The 16,119-nt window shown below is 40.4% G+C and overlaps 1 protein-coding gene across 1 annotated transcript; it reads left to right on the forward strand.

The window, feature by feature from the left end:
• The first annotated feature begins 9,936 nt into the window (after positions 1-9,936).
• LOC137605080 (frizzled-7-A-like) lies at positions 9,937-14,260 on the forward strand. Its single transcript, XM_068329480.1, has one exon. It carries the CDS (start codon positions 10,386-10,388, stop codon positions 12,090-12,092), a length of 1,707 nt encoding a protein of 568 aa, XP_068185581.1. The 5' UTR covers positions 9,937-10,385; the 3' UTR covers positions 12,093-14,260.
• Positions 14,261-16,119: the final 1,859 nt, after the last annotated feature.

The raw sequence follows: 16,119 nt of genomic DNA on the forward strand, positions 1-16,119 counted from the left end.
CAACTGTTTTACCAGAAAACCATTACACAGATATCTAATTGGACTGATAATTATTCCAGCATTAGTCAGATTAATGCATAATACTGAGACTTTATGTCTGTCCACCACTAAAACTGTACTCTTAAAATCACTAGAAAACCATTAAAAGCACATAATATCATGTTACTGTACAATAAGAATAAAAATAGATAGTATATCAAAATACTGGTGAATACTTCTAATATCTACTGCTAAAGGTCAGTGGAGATTCACGTGATTGTTTTCAATTCAGATTAGTTTAAAGAAAGATTTTGCTCATATAATTCAATCCTGAAGGAGAACAACTTCAACCTCTCGACCAGATTTTAAACACATCCAATAACAACAGTAACAGTGAACTGTTGCTGTTGACGATCCACTGTACTGTACTGTACCATGTAGCATGTAACTGTTAGAGCAAAGGAGGGGGGGGGGGGTATTCTTGTTAATGAGAGGTAGAGTTGTCACCAGAGAAAATGTGGCAAGTACCACTAGGCTAGTATCACTAGCCTTTTCTTTATCATCCATGATAAAGTGTGAAGTATCCAAGGTACAACGCCTAATGCTCTGAGATGTTAACAAAGACAACAACAAACAAGAACAAGAGGGGGACACCAGTGTTGGAGTGAAAGCAGTGGTGCTTCTTGGCGTGAGTTGTGGCAAAAAGGGGAGCTGCAGGACAATGGTCAGATATGGCAGTGCTCATTTGTTGGTATCTATGGGTTTGTTTCTTCAAATATTCGTAAATTAAGTGTTCGTAAGTTGAGGACTACTTGTTCTTTTGCTTCATTCGTTTGCAGTGTTTAGTTTGCACTTCTACTTGATTTATAAAATGAAGCATTTCCTCATGTACAGATGTTTAGTTGCATTACAACAAGTTAGATGATATCAATACTTGGATTACATTCCAGAGATACATAAACTTGTGCTCTGACACAAATCTATTCACTCTAGATGGAGCTCTGTTGTAATATTAGCCTTTTAAATGCTCACAAAGGAGTTTGAAAACTCTTACGTCAATAGTTTATAATTTCAGATGTAAGATTCTTCTGCCTCCTTTGAGAGTTTTACCCTGTTATTCTAACTGTAGTTTACATTCCACAATGAGTAGAAAAAGTTGAAGCCTTGTATTAACTATTTGTTTTTATTAACGCTTTGGAGAATGCCCAGGTAGGCTGAGGCAGTTTTCATGTTCAAGACGCCCAAAACTGAATCGATTCTGCCCAAAAACTGCTAGCACGTTCACATACGCAGAGATGAACACACTTTGGACCGTTGCTACACAGACTTCCCCCCACCCTGCCTTTTGGGAAAGCAGATTATATCTTCATTTTTCTGCTCCAAGCATACAAGGACTTCAACAGGACAAACCAGTCTGACATACTGTCAATTGCTGAGTGCATGACCCAGCAGCTGCCACTCTCCAAGACTTCTTGAGATAGAAGTTTTGAAATTCATCATAAAGATAGTTGATGACACTGCACTAAAGAAAATGTGTTTTCACCCCCAAGCAAAACTGCTTGCGCTAACAGCGAAGTCTGCTTTAAGCTAGTGTGTTCACAAAATACAGTTATAATGAAGCGGACTTGGAGCTTAACATTTCCCTCAGCAGCCAAATGCATGACCTGCTGATGAACTGGTCCCAGGTGATAATGATCGATAAGCCTAACTCCTCCTCATTGACCCCAGGAATTAACGTCCACTGGGGATGCTTGCTGGCTCATTCCTCACATTTATGTCAGAATGTACTCCCTAAAGTTTTTCTGCAAATGTATGACACATTTATTGTAGGCCTTGTGACTAAAAGGTGATTCAGTAATACCAAGAAATCATAGTTGATTATGGGAACATACCCTTGCTGTTTAAAAATCTCATGCCATTGTCTGATTGACCTTACTAAGCTATTAAAATCTAAATGGTGATCTGTACAAGATAGAATGAAGAATTCTGGAATGAAACTGACCTTCCTCACACAAAAAAATACTGATGCTTCACTAAGAACATTCTTGAATGTCTGGTTTGGCATCGGTCCACTCCTGCTAGAGACTCTTGAAGGGTTTCTTGCCAGTCTCTGTTACTCCTGCTGCCATCTGGCAGACAGGTTCAGAATGTGGGCCTACAGGCTGAAGGACATTTAAGACCTGAACTGAAATCACGACACTCATCTGACAAGGAGACACGACACTCATCTGACAAGGAGACCTTTCATGTCTGTGCTACACTTTCACCATGCACCATTCTGCAAACATTGCAAATTAATTTTATTCATGGTCTACTGTTGTCAAACAATCACTACTTTGTGCAGTATTTTGAAATACAAAAGGGTTTTTACATTTTAAATTTATCCGTGCAGTGTGAAATTCCCCCCCTCCCAAAGTCGTCCCTTGATACTTTCCAAAAGAGCATATCTGGACCATATTCCCAACCAGGGTGGGTCGCCCCTGCTTTGACCAGTTGAGTCATCATCTGTATTTAAATGTCACATTCCTATTTAAAATTCGAGCAATTAAAAATACTTTATTATGAATTTTTGACTGCGTAGTACGCATAGTGTGTGTCTCTGAAAGCTAATCTGTGTAACTATTAATATAACAATGCTGACCTTTACCCAGGCCAGCATTAGCTGCATTGAATTAAAGATGCTCCATCCAACAGTTTGTGATTTACTGCATGGATTTTAGGCCACAGACTCTGGCGGGGTGTTTCTGTCTGAGTAGTTGAGATGTCAGTCAGTGAGCTTCCTGCTCCCTGCCTCCGGACCGAACACACACTCGGTTGGTCCAAATAAATCGTTCTTTCATCGTTGTGTGTGTGTGTGTGTGTGTGTGTGTGTGTGTGTGTGTGTGTGTGTGTGTGTGTGTGTGTGTGTGTGTGTGTGTGTGTGTATTAGTCCAGTACTGTAGGTTCTCTGTGTTGCACTGACAGACAACAACCAGCTGCCTGCATTCCTCTCTCTCTCTCTCTCTCTCTCTCTCTCTCTCTCTCTCTCTCTCTCTCTCTCTCTCTCTCTCTCCTAACTTCTTAAGGTCGTTTCCCCTCCCCCACTCCGATGACTGCCCCACACATATTTCTATAATGCCACATATATAGCAACCCACTCAAACACACACACACACACACACACACACACACACACACACACACACACACACACACACACACACACACACACAAGCACAGAAACCAGAGAGGAGTGAGCTAGCAATGACAACAGAACATACTTTTGGGTATTTTTTGGGGATATGTACCTTTAACATTCATCTTTTAAAGCTGATTTATTCAACACCCGTCACTCATCATCATGTGCTGCCATGCATTCCAAATATAAGATGACTGACATCCCATAATCCACCTCAACCAATCAGACACATTTTCCCACTATGCTAGCTTCAGGCCTATTTCTGCTTTTCTCCATTGTTGTTGCCATGACTACATGACGACTTGCTCGGCAGATGTTTGTCTCACCTTGATTGCAAACGTCTTTCTGCTATCCCTGAGTTTTGCTTTGTTTTACTTGCTGAGGAATAATGTCTGTTTTGTGACTGACTGAAGAACATCAGAGCTTCTTTTTTTTTTACTTTTGGAAGGAGACATAGTCGAAAACTAGGGGATGCAGATGTTTGATAGGCAGTTTCCCTATTATGACCAAGAATAGCCCAATTGCACCAAAAAGCATTTGTCACATTATAGTTTGACCCCCATGATTTGACTCCTTGTCTGAGATAACCTGCCTCATAAATTTGGAATTAGAGTGATATCATCATTAGGTTGACAGTAATTCAAGAAAAACAGTTTATTACAGTATTTTTCCGCACTATAAGGTGCACCTAAAAGCCTTTAATTTTCTCAAAAAACCGGCAATGCATCATAAACCAGTGCACCTTACATATGAAAAATGTTTTAAAATAGGCCATTCATTGAAAGTGTACCTTGTAAATCAGATGTGCCTTATAATCCAGTGTTCCTTATAATCCAGTGTGTTTTATAATCCAGTGCGCCCTATGTATGAAAAAAAAAAGTTTTGAAATAGGCCATTCGTTGAAGGTGCGCCTTATAGTCCGGTGCGCCTTATAGTGCAGAAAATACTGTACTCGCTGCGTTTTTCTTCCCAATCTGGATCAATAATATCTTCATTTCCACGCAAAACAATTTGACTTTGGTTTTCAGTCTCAAACATATGTATTTGTTATCTCACAGTTGCAAACTTTCCTAAAATGTAAACATATCATCAGCAAATCTGAGCATAACTTGGATCCAGATCAGACTTTAATACTTTAATACCATTTGTGTTGAAGTCTTGCACGGTTACCACGGTTACCACTGTGTACAAGTGTACTGTGTACTGTGTACAAGTTTTATATTTGGACCCAAACGCTGACGGAGAGACCAGACTATAGTTTTAAAAGTAAGTTTATTATCTTCTGTAAGGGGTGAGAGGGTGATGATGGCTGACTACTTCCTGACAGACCCTTGAACTAGGTCGCGTCTGGCTACAGCTTGGATTTACAGAGAGCTGTATATGGCGATACTTGGGTGGCAAGGAGTGGAGCTGATAGCTGGTGTTGAGTTCCTGAGCGCAGTGAGACCTCATGTTAGCATATACAGAGGAAGTTGGAAGGCGAAGACGAGGAACAACACCGGTTAAGCCAATGGTACTAACGCTGAATGATCTGACGAGGAATATTTTGAGAGCCAGAACTCTCATACTTCAAGCTGAGAGGTAGATCAGAGACAGGTGTGGAGCTGACCCAGATGTACCTCTGTGACCGCACAGACACACACACACACACACACACACAGACACACACACACACACACACACACACACACACACACACACACACACACACACACACACACACACACACACACACACACACACACACACACACACACTAATATTATTAATCCATTCATTAATGGTTTGTGTAATCCTGGTAATAGTTAGAAAGAAAGGCAGATATTCAGTTTTACCTCCTTGGCAGAAGTGCAAACCACTCAGATCATCCAACCTCCCACCCTAGAGTTTGGTGCGACAGCGTGAAGCAGACAAGTCTAGTAAAACAGTTCATGCCTGAGGCTCATTGTTTTTATAGTGCTGCAGAGCGGACTAGGCCCAGAGGATATTTGTTGACTTTTCAGTGAAGTGTCTCCAACGCTCCTGCAGACTTTTCACATAAATCCACAGTTGGTACAAAGCAAAAAACAGAGAAAAAACCCCCCACTTCATCTGAAGTTGTGAATCAATTTCATGTTTTTGTTTTAGATTCAGCTCAGATGCTTTTGAAAATGATCAGCATTCATATTCTCTGTGTTATCAATAAGTCAGTCAATCAATCTTTACCTTTTTCAAATGCAGACAACAAAAATAAAGACTGAAAAACTCATGTTGCCTACACATTAATGTAAGCATGGATTATAGCCTCAACATGAAATGACAGGTCATTATTGAGCTCAGGCTTCAAAAACACTTAATGCTGGTTAGACCAACTCGGTCAGCCACCATGTCCTCAAAGGCTTCCTCAAATCAGAAAATCTTCTCAGACCAAACAAAATGGCTTGTGTTTTTCCACCTCTATTCCACATCTAAATAGTTGTTCAGCGTTGGGTTTCACACGGTAGCTCAAATACTTTGCATGGTGGTCATGCATCTACTAAGCAAGCACGGTCTTAACCCTCAAAGTCTCTTCTGTTTTGTTTATTTCACTTTAGTCTACTGTAAATCTATTTATTGTTTGTCTAACACATTTTTCCTCTTCAGCAGATGTCCAGCTGCAGCAGACCACAGTCCAAACAGTAACTGACTGTCTGGGAGCCCTACTGAACTGCCCACAGCTGCTTGACCACGGCAGACTGTACATACATGCACAGTCATACAAACAAACAACAGCTCAACGCGTTGGAGTCCATCCATTTCACCTGGTGTGGCTACTAACTGCTGTGTTGTAAGCCACAGGAACGAGGGCCATGCACACGAGAGCAAGAAAGATCAGTCCTTCCAACACCATTTAAATGACACCGTAAAGTGGTCATCCCCCACCTCAGACAAGGTGGAGGAGGGCATAGGAGTATGTTCCATCTGTCTGTCCATCACATTTTATTTCTGCAGCATGAATCCAAGAAACTTTCTGCACTTGCCAACAAATCACTGTTATATATTTACCTTGAGTTCATTTTGTATGTGTAATGTGTGGCTCAATTCCAAAACTGCTTAATATTTTTTCACAAAAATGTTTTTTGGAAAAAATGCAGCAAACAGGGGTAACTTGATGATCAATCAACTAATCTATCTATCTATCTATCTATCTATCTATCTATCTATCTATCTACCCATTCATCCATCCATCCATCCAATCCATCCTTCCATCCATCCATCCAATCCATACATTCATCTATCCATCCGTCCATCTACAATATATGTCATTTTTGACAAACATCTCAGGCAGAGGTAAGGGTATTTCATCCTCGTATTTTATGTTGACTATGGAGGAGACTTCTGTTTTTTTCGTGGATGTTACTTGTCTGAGGATGTTTTTAGTAAAGTTTGGGGAATCATTGCTGTATGTTTCTCAACAACTCCTGATTGTTAAGTCAAGTTGAACTGTGTATGTGTTTACATGTTTGCACAGCTGTTGGACAGCTTTGACAGATTAACTTTTGTGGACTTTTAAACATCAAACTATGACTTAACAGCTTTTTCTGAGAGCAGAAGGTTATGCTTGTTTGGTTTGTTTGTCTGTCTGGTCTCAGATTACAAAAAACCTGCTTGACAGATTTGTATGAAACTCGTTGGGAATGTTTTCCATGTGGCAGGAAAGAATCTATTATAATTAGAAGTGGATCCAGAAATCGGTAAATTTTCTACTTCTTTAAAAATTTTTACATCAAGCTTTTTGGCCATTATTGTCAGTCATCAACAAATTATTTGAGGGATTATCTTGAAACTGGAATGTGCCAAAAATTGAACAAATGAATTTTGAAGTAGACCTGGAAATAAGGGATGATGTATGAAGTTCTTTCACCTTCCCCAAACATTATGAGATGGACATTTTTCCAGTTATACATAAGCTACTTAACAGCTTTCAAACTTTTTAGACTGTAAAATTGTGTGCTCTTCTTAATTATATTTGAATTATATATTACTTATTCGATTTGTTTTTCAACCTATTTTTACACCATAATACAAAATATGGTCCATACCAGTTTTTATACTGTATACAACATTCTTCAGAAGATTCTTGTATTTTGGTCTATGCACTGTAGTTCATGAAATGAATCATGTTCCAAGGAACAGATTGGAAAACATGAAGTTACTTAGAAAAATGTTAAAATATAGTTCTGAACAATGTTATGAGTTTTGCATTTCTTTACTGCTCCACTGGGATCTCCATTCATCAGAACCCTGACAGCCACAAGACCTCACCCAACCCATTTGTTTCTTAGCCTTCACTGCTATCCATCCAGTGTTGAACTTGCTTCTGCAGTCTGCGACACTGAGATCGAGACTTGTGCAATGCTGACATGGGAAATCAATGCACTAACAACATTAATAGCTTGAATGCCCGGAGTCCTTAATTCTTACACTGCTAAAAACAACCTTCGTCTAACAAGTTGTATATTCACTTTGAGGGTTGCTTTGAATTCGATTCCAGAGATAGTCCATAGAAAATAGTCTGTGTGCAATTCAGACCAGATTCTTCAGATGATCTTTTCTTTACATGTACTAACACGGAGGGAAAAGATTTCCCCCTCGTGACAACCCTCACCTGACAATACCAATTTATTTACATGCAAAAAGCTGGCTAATTTGATTGTTTACAGTTAAAACACAGGAACGGCAGCAAATGCCACAAGGGAGGATTACATGCAACAAGCCTACTAACTCGAAGATGTAAACAACTAAAGGTGTGGACATTCAAGACAGATTTTTCTTTGTTGATCCATTCAATTATATCATTTCTAGGTGGTTGGGTGTGGGGTTTTTTTGGAGCATAAAGCTTATCCCAGAATGCACTGGGTGACAGATCTGGCAACATTCAGATAGACAAACAACCATTCACACTTAAATTTACATAATTTAATACAATTAGTTGGTATGTTACTTTGGATTATCAGCTACGACAGATTTTTTTGTAATAACCAAAGATTATTCAAATGACTTGACATTTTATGAAAAGACAGTGATTAAGAAATGAAGCATGAGACACAATAAAGCAGAACACAAACTATTTTTGCTATCCAGTTCAAATGAACAGACGTTAAGTAAATGATGACGATTGCTGAACATTGAGCCAGAGACAGTGGATAATCTAAAGCTTTTGAATTTGTTGTGGATGAAGTGAAAGAAAGTAAGTTAATATATACAGAACTGTATATGCTGCTCCACATGACTTGAAATTGAGATAAAGCTTTTATTGTTTTGGTTCTTGCTCATGACTTAATTTTTTTTGTCACAGTGAGTAGCTGTTCCACTGAAGACTTCAAAGGACATGTACGCTACCTGCTCATCCCAAAACAGCAGACAGGAAAGGTAAGTGACTGTAGAAAATTTAGCAGCTTAAGTGACAAATTAGTCCTTGTTTTTGCAGAACTTTCTGGAAATAATTTGAGAATAGTGAGACTTCAGGGGTGCTTTAGTCATTATGCATTCTAATCTATACATTTTAGAGCTAGAAATAACAGTTTATCTGAATCAGTTTCTAAATGAGTGCTGGCTGGCTTTAATCTAAGATTTTTGCATTTGTAGGTTTGTTTTCAGCTGGAAACTGCTTCTGACTTTATGCTTTGGTTCAGCTTGTCTTTCTCCTTTCATTCCGTCCCTTTCTCCCCCTGCTTTCTTCGACCTTCTTGCTTTTTCCTGTCCCTTCCCCCACCCCACCCTACCCCCACCTTCTTTTATCCCGCTCAGGGTAGAAACAGACCAAATGCAGGCAGACAGGCAAGGCCACCAGGAACCTTCCACACCTCCCACCATTGCCTTTAGGCAGATTGATCACAGCGTTGTACTAAATTACTGCAGAGTTGCCTGTTGTTGCTGTTTATTTCCACAATGATACAGATCAGGCTAGGAACTGAATGTGATTGTTTGCAATAAAACCCTTTAAGCAGTAAACAGCAACAGGTACTTGTGGTGCTGGCTGTGGTTGAGTGGTAAGACGCTGGATCCCATTTAGGGGTTTTTTTTTTTCATGGTTTACTCACTGTGCTGCAATGTGTTTACATGTCCCAAACATAGTGAATGACTGTGTAGAGATTCCATGAGGAGATTGAGAGAGCTTAACTTTGCAGCAAAAATAGCATTTTTTGCCACTTTCAGACATTCGACTTTGTTTGAAGAAGATAAAGATAATGAAATGGAGTGCTTTATCTTGCTATTTTATAACTTAAGTCTTTATAATGCAAGTAGTTGGAGTCAATTTCCATTCATTTCATTAGTCATTAATTTAAAATAAGATGGGTGTAACTACTATGTTTAACCATTTTAAATGTAAACTTTTTTTAAAAAAATCACATAATTTCTGTTGTGTTTAGTGGAGTCAACCTGAAAAACTGCCCTCGATTGTTTCTTTTTCATCTAATACATGTATAAACTTGTGTTAGATGAATGATACATTCGTTAAATAAGAGAAAAAGAAATATTAGAAGAGGGATTACAACAAAAATTCTACTTTTTTAAAAACTTTTTTCCTAAATGTAATCAAAAACTCCTATTTATCAAATCCTTGCTGTAATTGCTACACACATTTTCCTTCCTAAATGACTAAAAGCCAATCAAGATAGAATCCTGTAGGAAAACAAATGCAGGGATTGGCTGAGACGCTGTGACGGTTTCAAGGCGCCCCGCACCCTGTGGAGGGGGGCCTGTGAATGGAGGGGTGCCTGGAAACCGGTGGAATCTGCACCGAGTGAGTAGAGCAAGCCTCTGGACTCCCAATAGCTCATCATGTGAAGTGACGCTCCGTATAAAGTCAAGTCGAAAAACGATTCAAATATAATCGTTTTTGAAAATCCTGAACTATTATTCGTTTGTCGTCTAATTGTCAAATGCGCCGGGATAATTTTTGGGACTGCTTTACTTGAAGAAAATGGGACTTTAAATGTTTTTTTCCATCGGACTGGGAGTGAGAGTGGACTGCTTGGAGTCACTTACAAAGACCATCAAGAAGTCATGACGCGACGAACGTTTCTTTTGGATTTTTCTTCATAGAATACAAAGAAAAGACGATTTGCTGTCATTTCAACTCGAACTACTCGGGATCCGCGCAAAGTGTTGCGATTCTTGAATCAGGTTTTGTTTGCTTTTCAGTCGTTTTCAAGTCGCCCTACTTGGATCAAAGTTTTTCCTTCCCTCCCCCCTCCTCTCCACTATGGCGGCGGCCAGGTCTACCTCTGCCTCTGTGCTGCTGCGGATCATGTGGCTGCTGTGCGTGCTATCTTTGCGCACTTCTTCTGCTCAGCATTACAACAGTGAAAGTGGCATATCCGTACCAGAACATGGGTTTTGTCAGCCCATCTCGATCCCGCTTTGCACCGACATCGCCTACAATCAGACCATCATGCCAAACCTCCTGGGCCACACCAACCAGGAGGACGCCGGGCTGGAAGTGCACCAGTTCTATCCTCTGGTAAAAGTCCAGTGTTCTGCGGATCTAAAGTTCTTCCTCTGCTCCATGTATGCTCCTGTGTGCACCGTCCTGGAGCAGGCCATCCCCCCTTGTCGGTCACTGTGTGAGCGGGCACGCCAAGGATGTGAAGCCCTGATGAATAAATTTGGGTTCCAGTGGCCGGAGCGGCTCCGTTGCGAGGCTTTCCCAGTCCATGGAGCTGGTGAAATTTGTGTGGGCCAGAACACATCGGAACCGAGCAGTCCGGTCTCATCGTCTTCTCCTTTTGCACCCGACCATGTGACCCTCCCCACTAACATAGGTCGACCCAACCAACACCCACCACAGCACAACCAGTACCACCAGTTCTCTTGTCCTCTCCAGCTGCAAGTGCCCACATACCTGGGCTACCGATTCATGGGGGTCAAAGACTGCGGAGCCCCCTGTGAGCCCACAAAACCTACAGGGATCATGTATTTTCGGGAAGATGAAGTCAAATTCGGACGGCTTTGGGTAGGAATTTGGTCCATTCTCTGCTGTGTGAGCACCTTATTCACAGTGCTGACCTATTTAGTGGACATGAGGAGGTTCAGATACCCAGAAAGGCCCATCATCTTCTTATCTGGCTGTTATTTCATGGTGGCCGTTGCCTATGCTGCTGGATTTTTCTTGGAGGACAAAGTTGTTTGTGTGGATAAATTCAAGGAGGACGGTTACAGGACTGTAGCCCAGGGGACCAAAAAGGAGGGCTGCACCATCCTCTTCATGGTGTTGTACTTCTTTGGTATGGCCAGCTCCATCTGGTGGGTGATTTTGTCCCTGACTTGGTTCCTCTCTGCCGGGATGAAATGGGGCCATGAGGCCATTGAAGCCAACTCCCAGTACTTCCACCTGGCTGCATGGGCTGTCCCCGCCATCAAAACCATTACCATCCTTGCTATGGGTCAGGTAGATGGAGACGTCTTGACCGGGGTGTGTTTCGTTGGTATCTTCAACGTGGACTCCCTCCGTGGGTTCGTCCTGGCCCCTCTTTTCGTCTACCTTTTCATCGGAACCTCCTTCCTCCTGGCTGGTTTTGTGTCCCTCTTTCGGATCCGCACCATCATGAAGCACGACGGTACCAAGACGGAGAAGCTGGAGAAACTGATGGTGCGGATCGGTGTGTTCAGCGTGCTGTACACTGTCCCGGCCACCATAGTGATTGCCTGTTACTTCTACGAGCAGGCCTTCAGGGAGCACTGGGAGCGGACCTGGCACATGCAGACCTGCAAGCGTTTTGCCGTACCCTGTCCTCTTCATAACTTCGCCCCCATGACCCCGGACTTCACTGTTTTCATGATCAAATATCTGATGACCATGATTGTCGGGATCACTTCGGGTTTCTGGGTCTGGTCCGGGAAAACTCTTCAATCATGGCGGAGGTTTTATAAGCGTCTCAGCAATGGCAACCATGGGGAGACAACGGTGTAAAGGTTGGATGATGTCGAGATTTACCGCTGCGGAGATTTGGATTTAAGAACCATGTCAATGAGGTCAAATAGCTTTCATTTTAAAAAATTTGGGACATATTTTTGTCTTGATTTTTGTTTTTTCAGGTTACAAATCAGGCTACTGGACACAAAACCAAACTCAAATCTGTATTTGATAAAAGTTGGACAATTTTTTTGATACTTTTTTTATATTTTTTATGTTATCATCTAAGAGCACACCTAGCATTTGCGTGTTTGGATTATGACCTGGTGTACATGGGAACATTGTCCCTGGACTCTAATGCCAGACTGCTGAAGTTTCTTTGAATATAGAACACCTTGCATATTATTGATTATATTCTTTCATATTCCAAAGTGAATGTACTTTTTGTCTCCACTGGCAACTTTCTCAGTGGATGATGCAACAGTAAAGACTGATAGGTCAAGCAGTGTGAAGGTCAAAGGTTTGGTCGATACAAGAGTCCTATGATTTCATGAAATGCGTATACACCTGTGTTGGGTTTCACCAAGCACAATCACTTGACTCAGTCAGAGGAGTAATGTGCCGATTCGTGACTGTGCCATCACGTGCCATGTGGCTTTCCAGAAATCCCAACATTTATTTCCTCTTTTAATTTACTTTTTTTTAAAAATTCAGATTGTTGAATATGTTTCTGTATTGAATGTTCACTCCGAAGGTGAATGAAGTTATGTAACGGTTTTGCACAGCTATCCTAAAGCTTATAAGTGTTAAAAATGACTGATTCACCACAGGATGACCTGGATTAAATAGTCAGAGAGACCACACACACACACACACACACACACACACACACACACACACACACACACACACACACACAGAGGCCTCTGCTCTGTGCAATGAAGACACAACAGCTCATTGTTTGTCTCTGTGTGTGGTCTCTCAGCTGTTGGATACCTCATCCAAAAGACTTAAAGCTTTTAAGACATCCAAAGCACCGTTTCAAGGATCAGATATAATCCATAATGGTGGAAATGGTTGCTCCGAACTTTAATGTTATCTTGGATTACGATGACTGTTCACATTCATGTCCTTATTATATTCTTTGTAACTGAATCAGCCTTACTCTCATATAATTTCACTTGAAGTGTTGAATGATGTTCACTAGCAGACTGAATATTTATGAGTTTTTAGTCATTTATTTTAGTGTCGGTTCTACCTTACTCCAGCCTTAAAACACCACAGTCTTTTTTTACCTGGAAATGGGACTAGAATGTTCCAACCCATCAAATTTCTGGGTACAGGTCAACATTGCCTTTTTTTAATGTTCTACAAGAGTAGCGTTTTGTCTGGGACCGAATTCCTTGAGATATACCGTTTATGAACTTGAAACTTTTCACTTAACACCCAGCATTATAGTCCAAACCCACGTTGAATTCAAGTGAAAAAAAACAAAGAAAATGGTAAAATTACATCAATTCACTTAACATTGCTGAACAAAGTGATCCACAATGAGAAATGTATTTCTCTGAATCATCAAGTTAGCAGGAGATATTGTCCAGTAAATCTGAGATAAGGATGGTTTTATCATGACAGACTGAGGTAGTACATGTACGAGGTAGTATACAGATGTTTTTTTGTTTCTTACAGCCTGCAGCAATGAATGAAGACACATTATCATCTTCATAGACCTGGTATTCTAGTTATTTTAATCTATAAGGCTGTGTCCTGAAACCACATATACTAATACTAGAAAATATACGTATGTACCAATCTTCATTTTATGCTGTTTAGCAGTTTGTACGAAAGAAATATAATATTTTTCTTGTGAATGTACTACATACCTCAAACCCTAGTTAAAGGATTGAGATAGGAAACAAGACAACACTCACTACACATGAGTCATCCTATCAATTTTTTTTTTACCTAACAAGGCAAAGTGTTGAGAGCTGCTGGTTTTCAGAGAGCAGATGATGTGTTTGTCTTGTAGTTTTCAGAAAGAATATGAGAGAGTGCGCTTTTTTTTATATTGGAACATATGCAACCTACCAAGTGAACACAGATTGTTTCAAAGGCATATTGTATTTATGGGGATACTCATTTTTTGTCCTTTTTATCTTTTTTTTTTTTTTAATGGCAAGTCTGTTCTATGTGTACAGTTTGAATAAATGCGACTCGGTTTGTAACACGGTGACCCCTGTGGTTTGTCCTCATTCCTGACTTTGGAAGCAGTGGTTTACAGCAGTCTCAATCTCAGAGTCAGTGGAGCTTGATTTCAGACTGTTGTGACAACATACGCAGGGTATTTATCACAGTAGAATTAAAAGCAAGGGTCCCTGCACATTGTGTTTAATTTGACAGCTTAGGCTAGTTAAGAATCCTGTTGCTTTCACTTACTGCCTCAACCTTATGACACGACAGCCAAAATACAAGACGCATGACTCTGAACATGAACAATAACACACAGGTGGCATTGTAGTACTGCTCAGCATGAAATGTTACCAACAAGTGAATAGAAATGTAAAGGTCTTCACCCTTCAATGTCAACAATGCTACAGTAGTTTTTTCTGATTAATAATATACAAACAAGTGATCCTGTGTAACTGTCGCTGTTAAGTTTTATGACTGCTGGGTATCAATTTTGTATCACTCAAACACAAAGTTTTTAACAATGAGTTTGGGTGATTTAAATAGTGATGCTGATTCCCTGGCAATTATAGTCACAAAATGACACCTAACAAACCATCATGTGGTTTAAATGTAAATAAACCAGCTTAATGTAAGAGGATGCTTTACTTCTGTTCTTTCTCATGTAAATGTCACCCCACCCAAAATCTCTTGTTGAATGCTGCAATAAAACATTTGTTTGTGTGACGGAGCAGCGCCCTCTGCAGGCTGGAATGACCCAAATCGTTCTGATGAATGAGGTAGGCATGCTGATGGTGTCTAGTCTAAGGGAGGATGATCTTAATACCACAGCGCCACGTGCTGGTGGAAACGGGTACTGCAGTAATGTTTCTTTCCTGGTGGTTTAAGACTTGTAGAGCAGTTATTTTTTGGTTTCACCTCTAAGTGAAACCAAAATAACCATACAACTTCTTAGCTGCCCCCCAGAAAGTAAGGAGTCATGCGAATTACTACCGACTCACAGAGATAGGAGGTAACGCGCTATATGTACTCCATTAAAATTACTTGTGTAACGTTTTGGATAAATTGTATTTTTAAGAATAGTTTAATGCATAGCTTTTCCGTGTACTGGCCAGAATTTGTGAAGAATTAACGATACTTTAACTCCGTTACATTGGGCTGATACTGTTCGCTACCGGCTACTTTGTTCTTTAATCGATCAGTCCGAAGAAGTGTCTGCTTTGTTTTGTCGAGACTGCTCAGTCACTGTCACGTGACTGCATCTCACCAATCAAATGTCGCCGCTAGTGACGTCTACTGCAGTTAACCAATCAGACAGAGCCATGCCAGAGAGTATACAAAAACTCACCGCGGCAAACAAATATATCATATCGTTCATCATGTAAATCAGTAGTATTGTACAAAAGCTTTTACATAAATTTTGCCTTTAGAAAGATAGGAATATATATTTTAATTGGTATTGTCATAGAAATATGTATTTAACCACATTTTTATTGAGATTGTGAGGGCTGTTTTGTCAACAGAAATTAAGACAAGCAGGACTTTTAAACATTGGGTTTCAAGTTAATAAAAACCATAAGCTTGGTAGACTATATATTAGATTAGTAAGAAACATGTGCAAACCTTACTCTTCTGAAGTCAACAGACTGATGTCAACACGTCAACAGACGTGTGGCCCCGTCCACACGATGACGGATTTTTAAAAAAACGGAACTTTTTAAAAACGCATCGAAAACGATTCCCGTCCACACGACAGCGTTTTTAAAAAAATCTCCGTCCACACGTAAACGCAGCAGTGCGTTTTTGAAGACGGCTATAAGCATGCCAAACCATGTGGTGGCAGTATTGAGTCAAATTTTATCCAATAGGAATCCTCCGTGTTTTGTTGTCACAACAC

This window comes from Antennarius striatus, chromosome 12 (genome assembly GCF_040054535.1).
Source record: "Antennarius striatus isolate MH-2024 chromosome 12, ASM4005453v1, whole genome shotgun sequence".
Classification (NCBI taxonomy): Eukaryota; Metazoa; Chordata; class Actinopteri; order Lophiiformes; family Antennariidae; genus Antennarius; species Antennarius striatus.

Excerpts from the sequence above, each read along its gene's own strand:
- LOC137605080 (XM_068329480.1), top strand. The coding sequence starts at position 10,386 with ATGGCGGCGGCCAGGTCTACCTCTGCCTCTGTGCTGCTGCGGATCATG.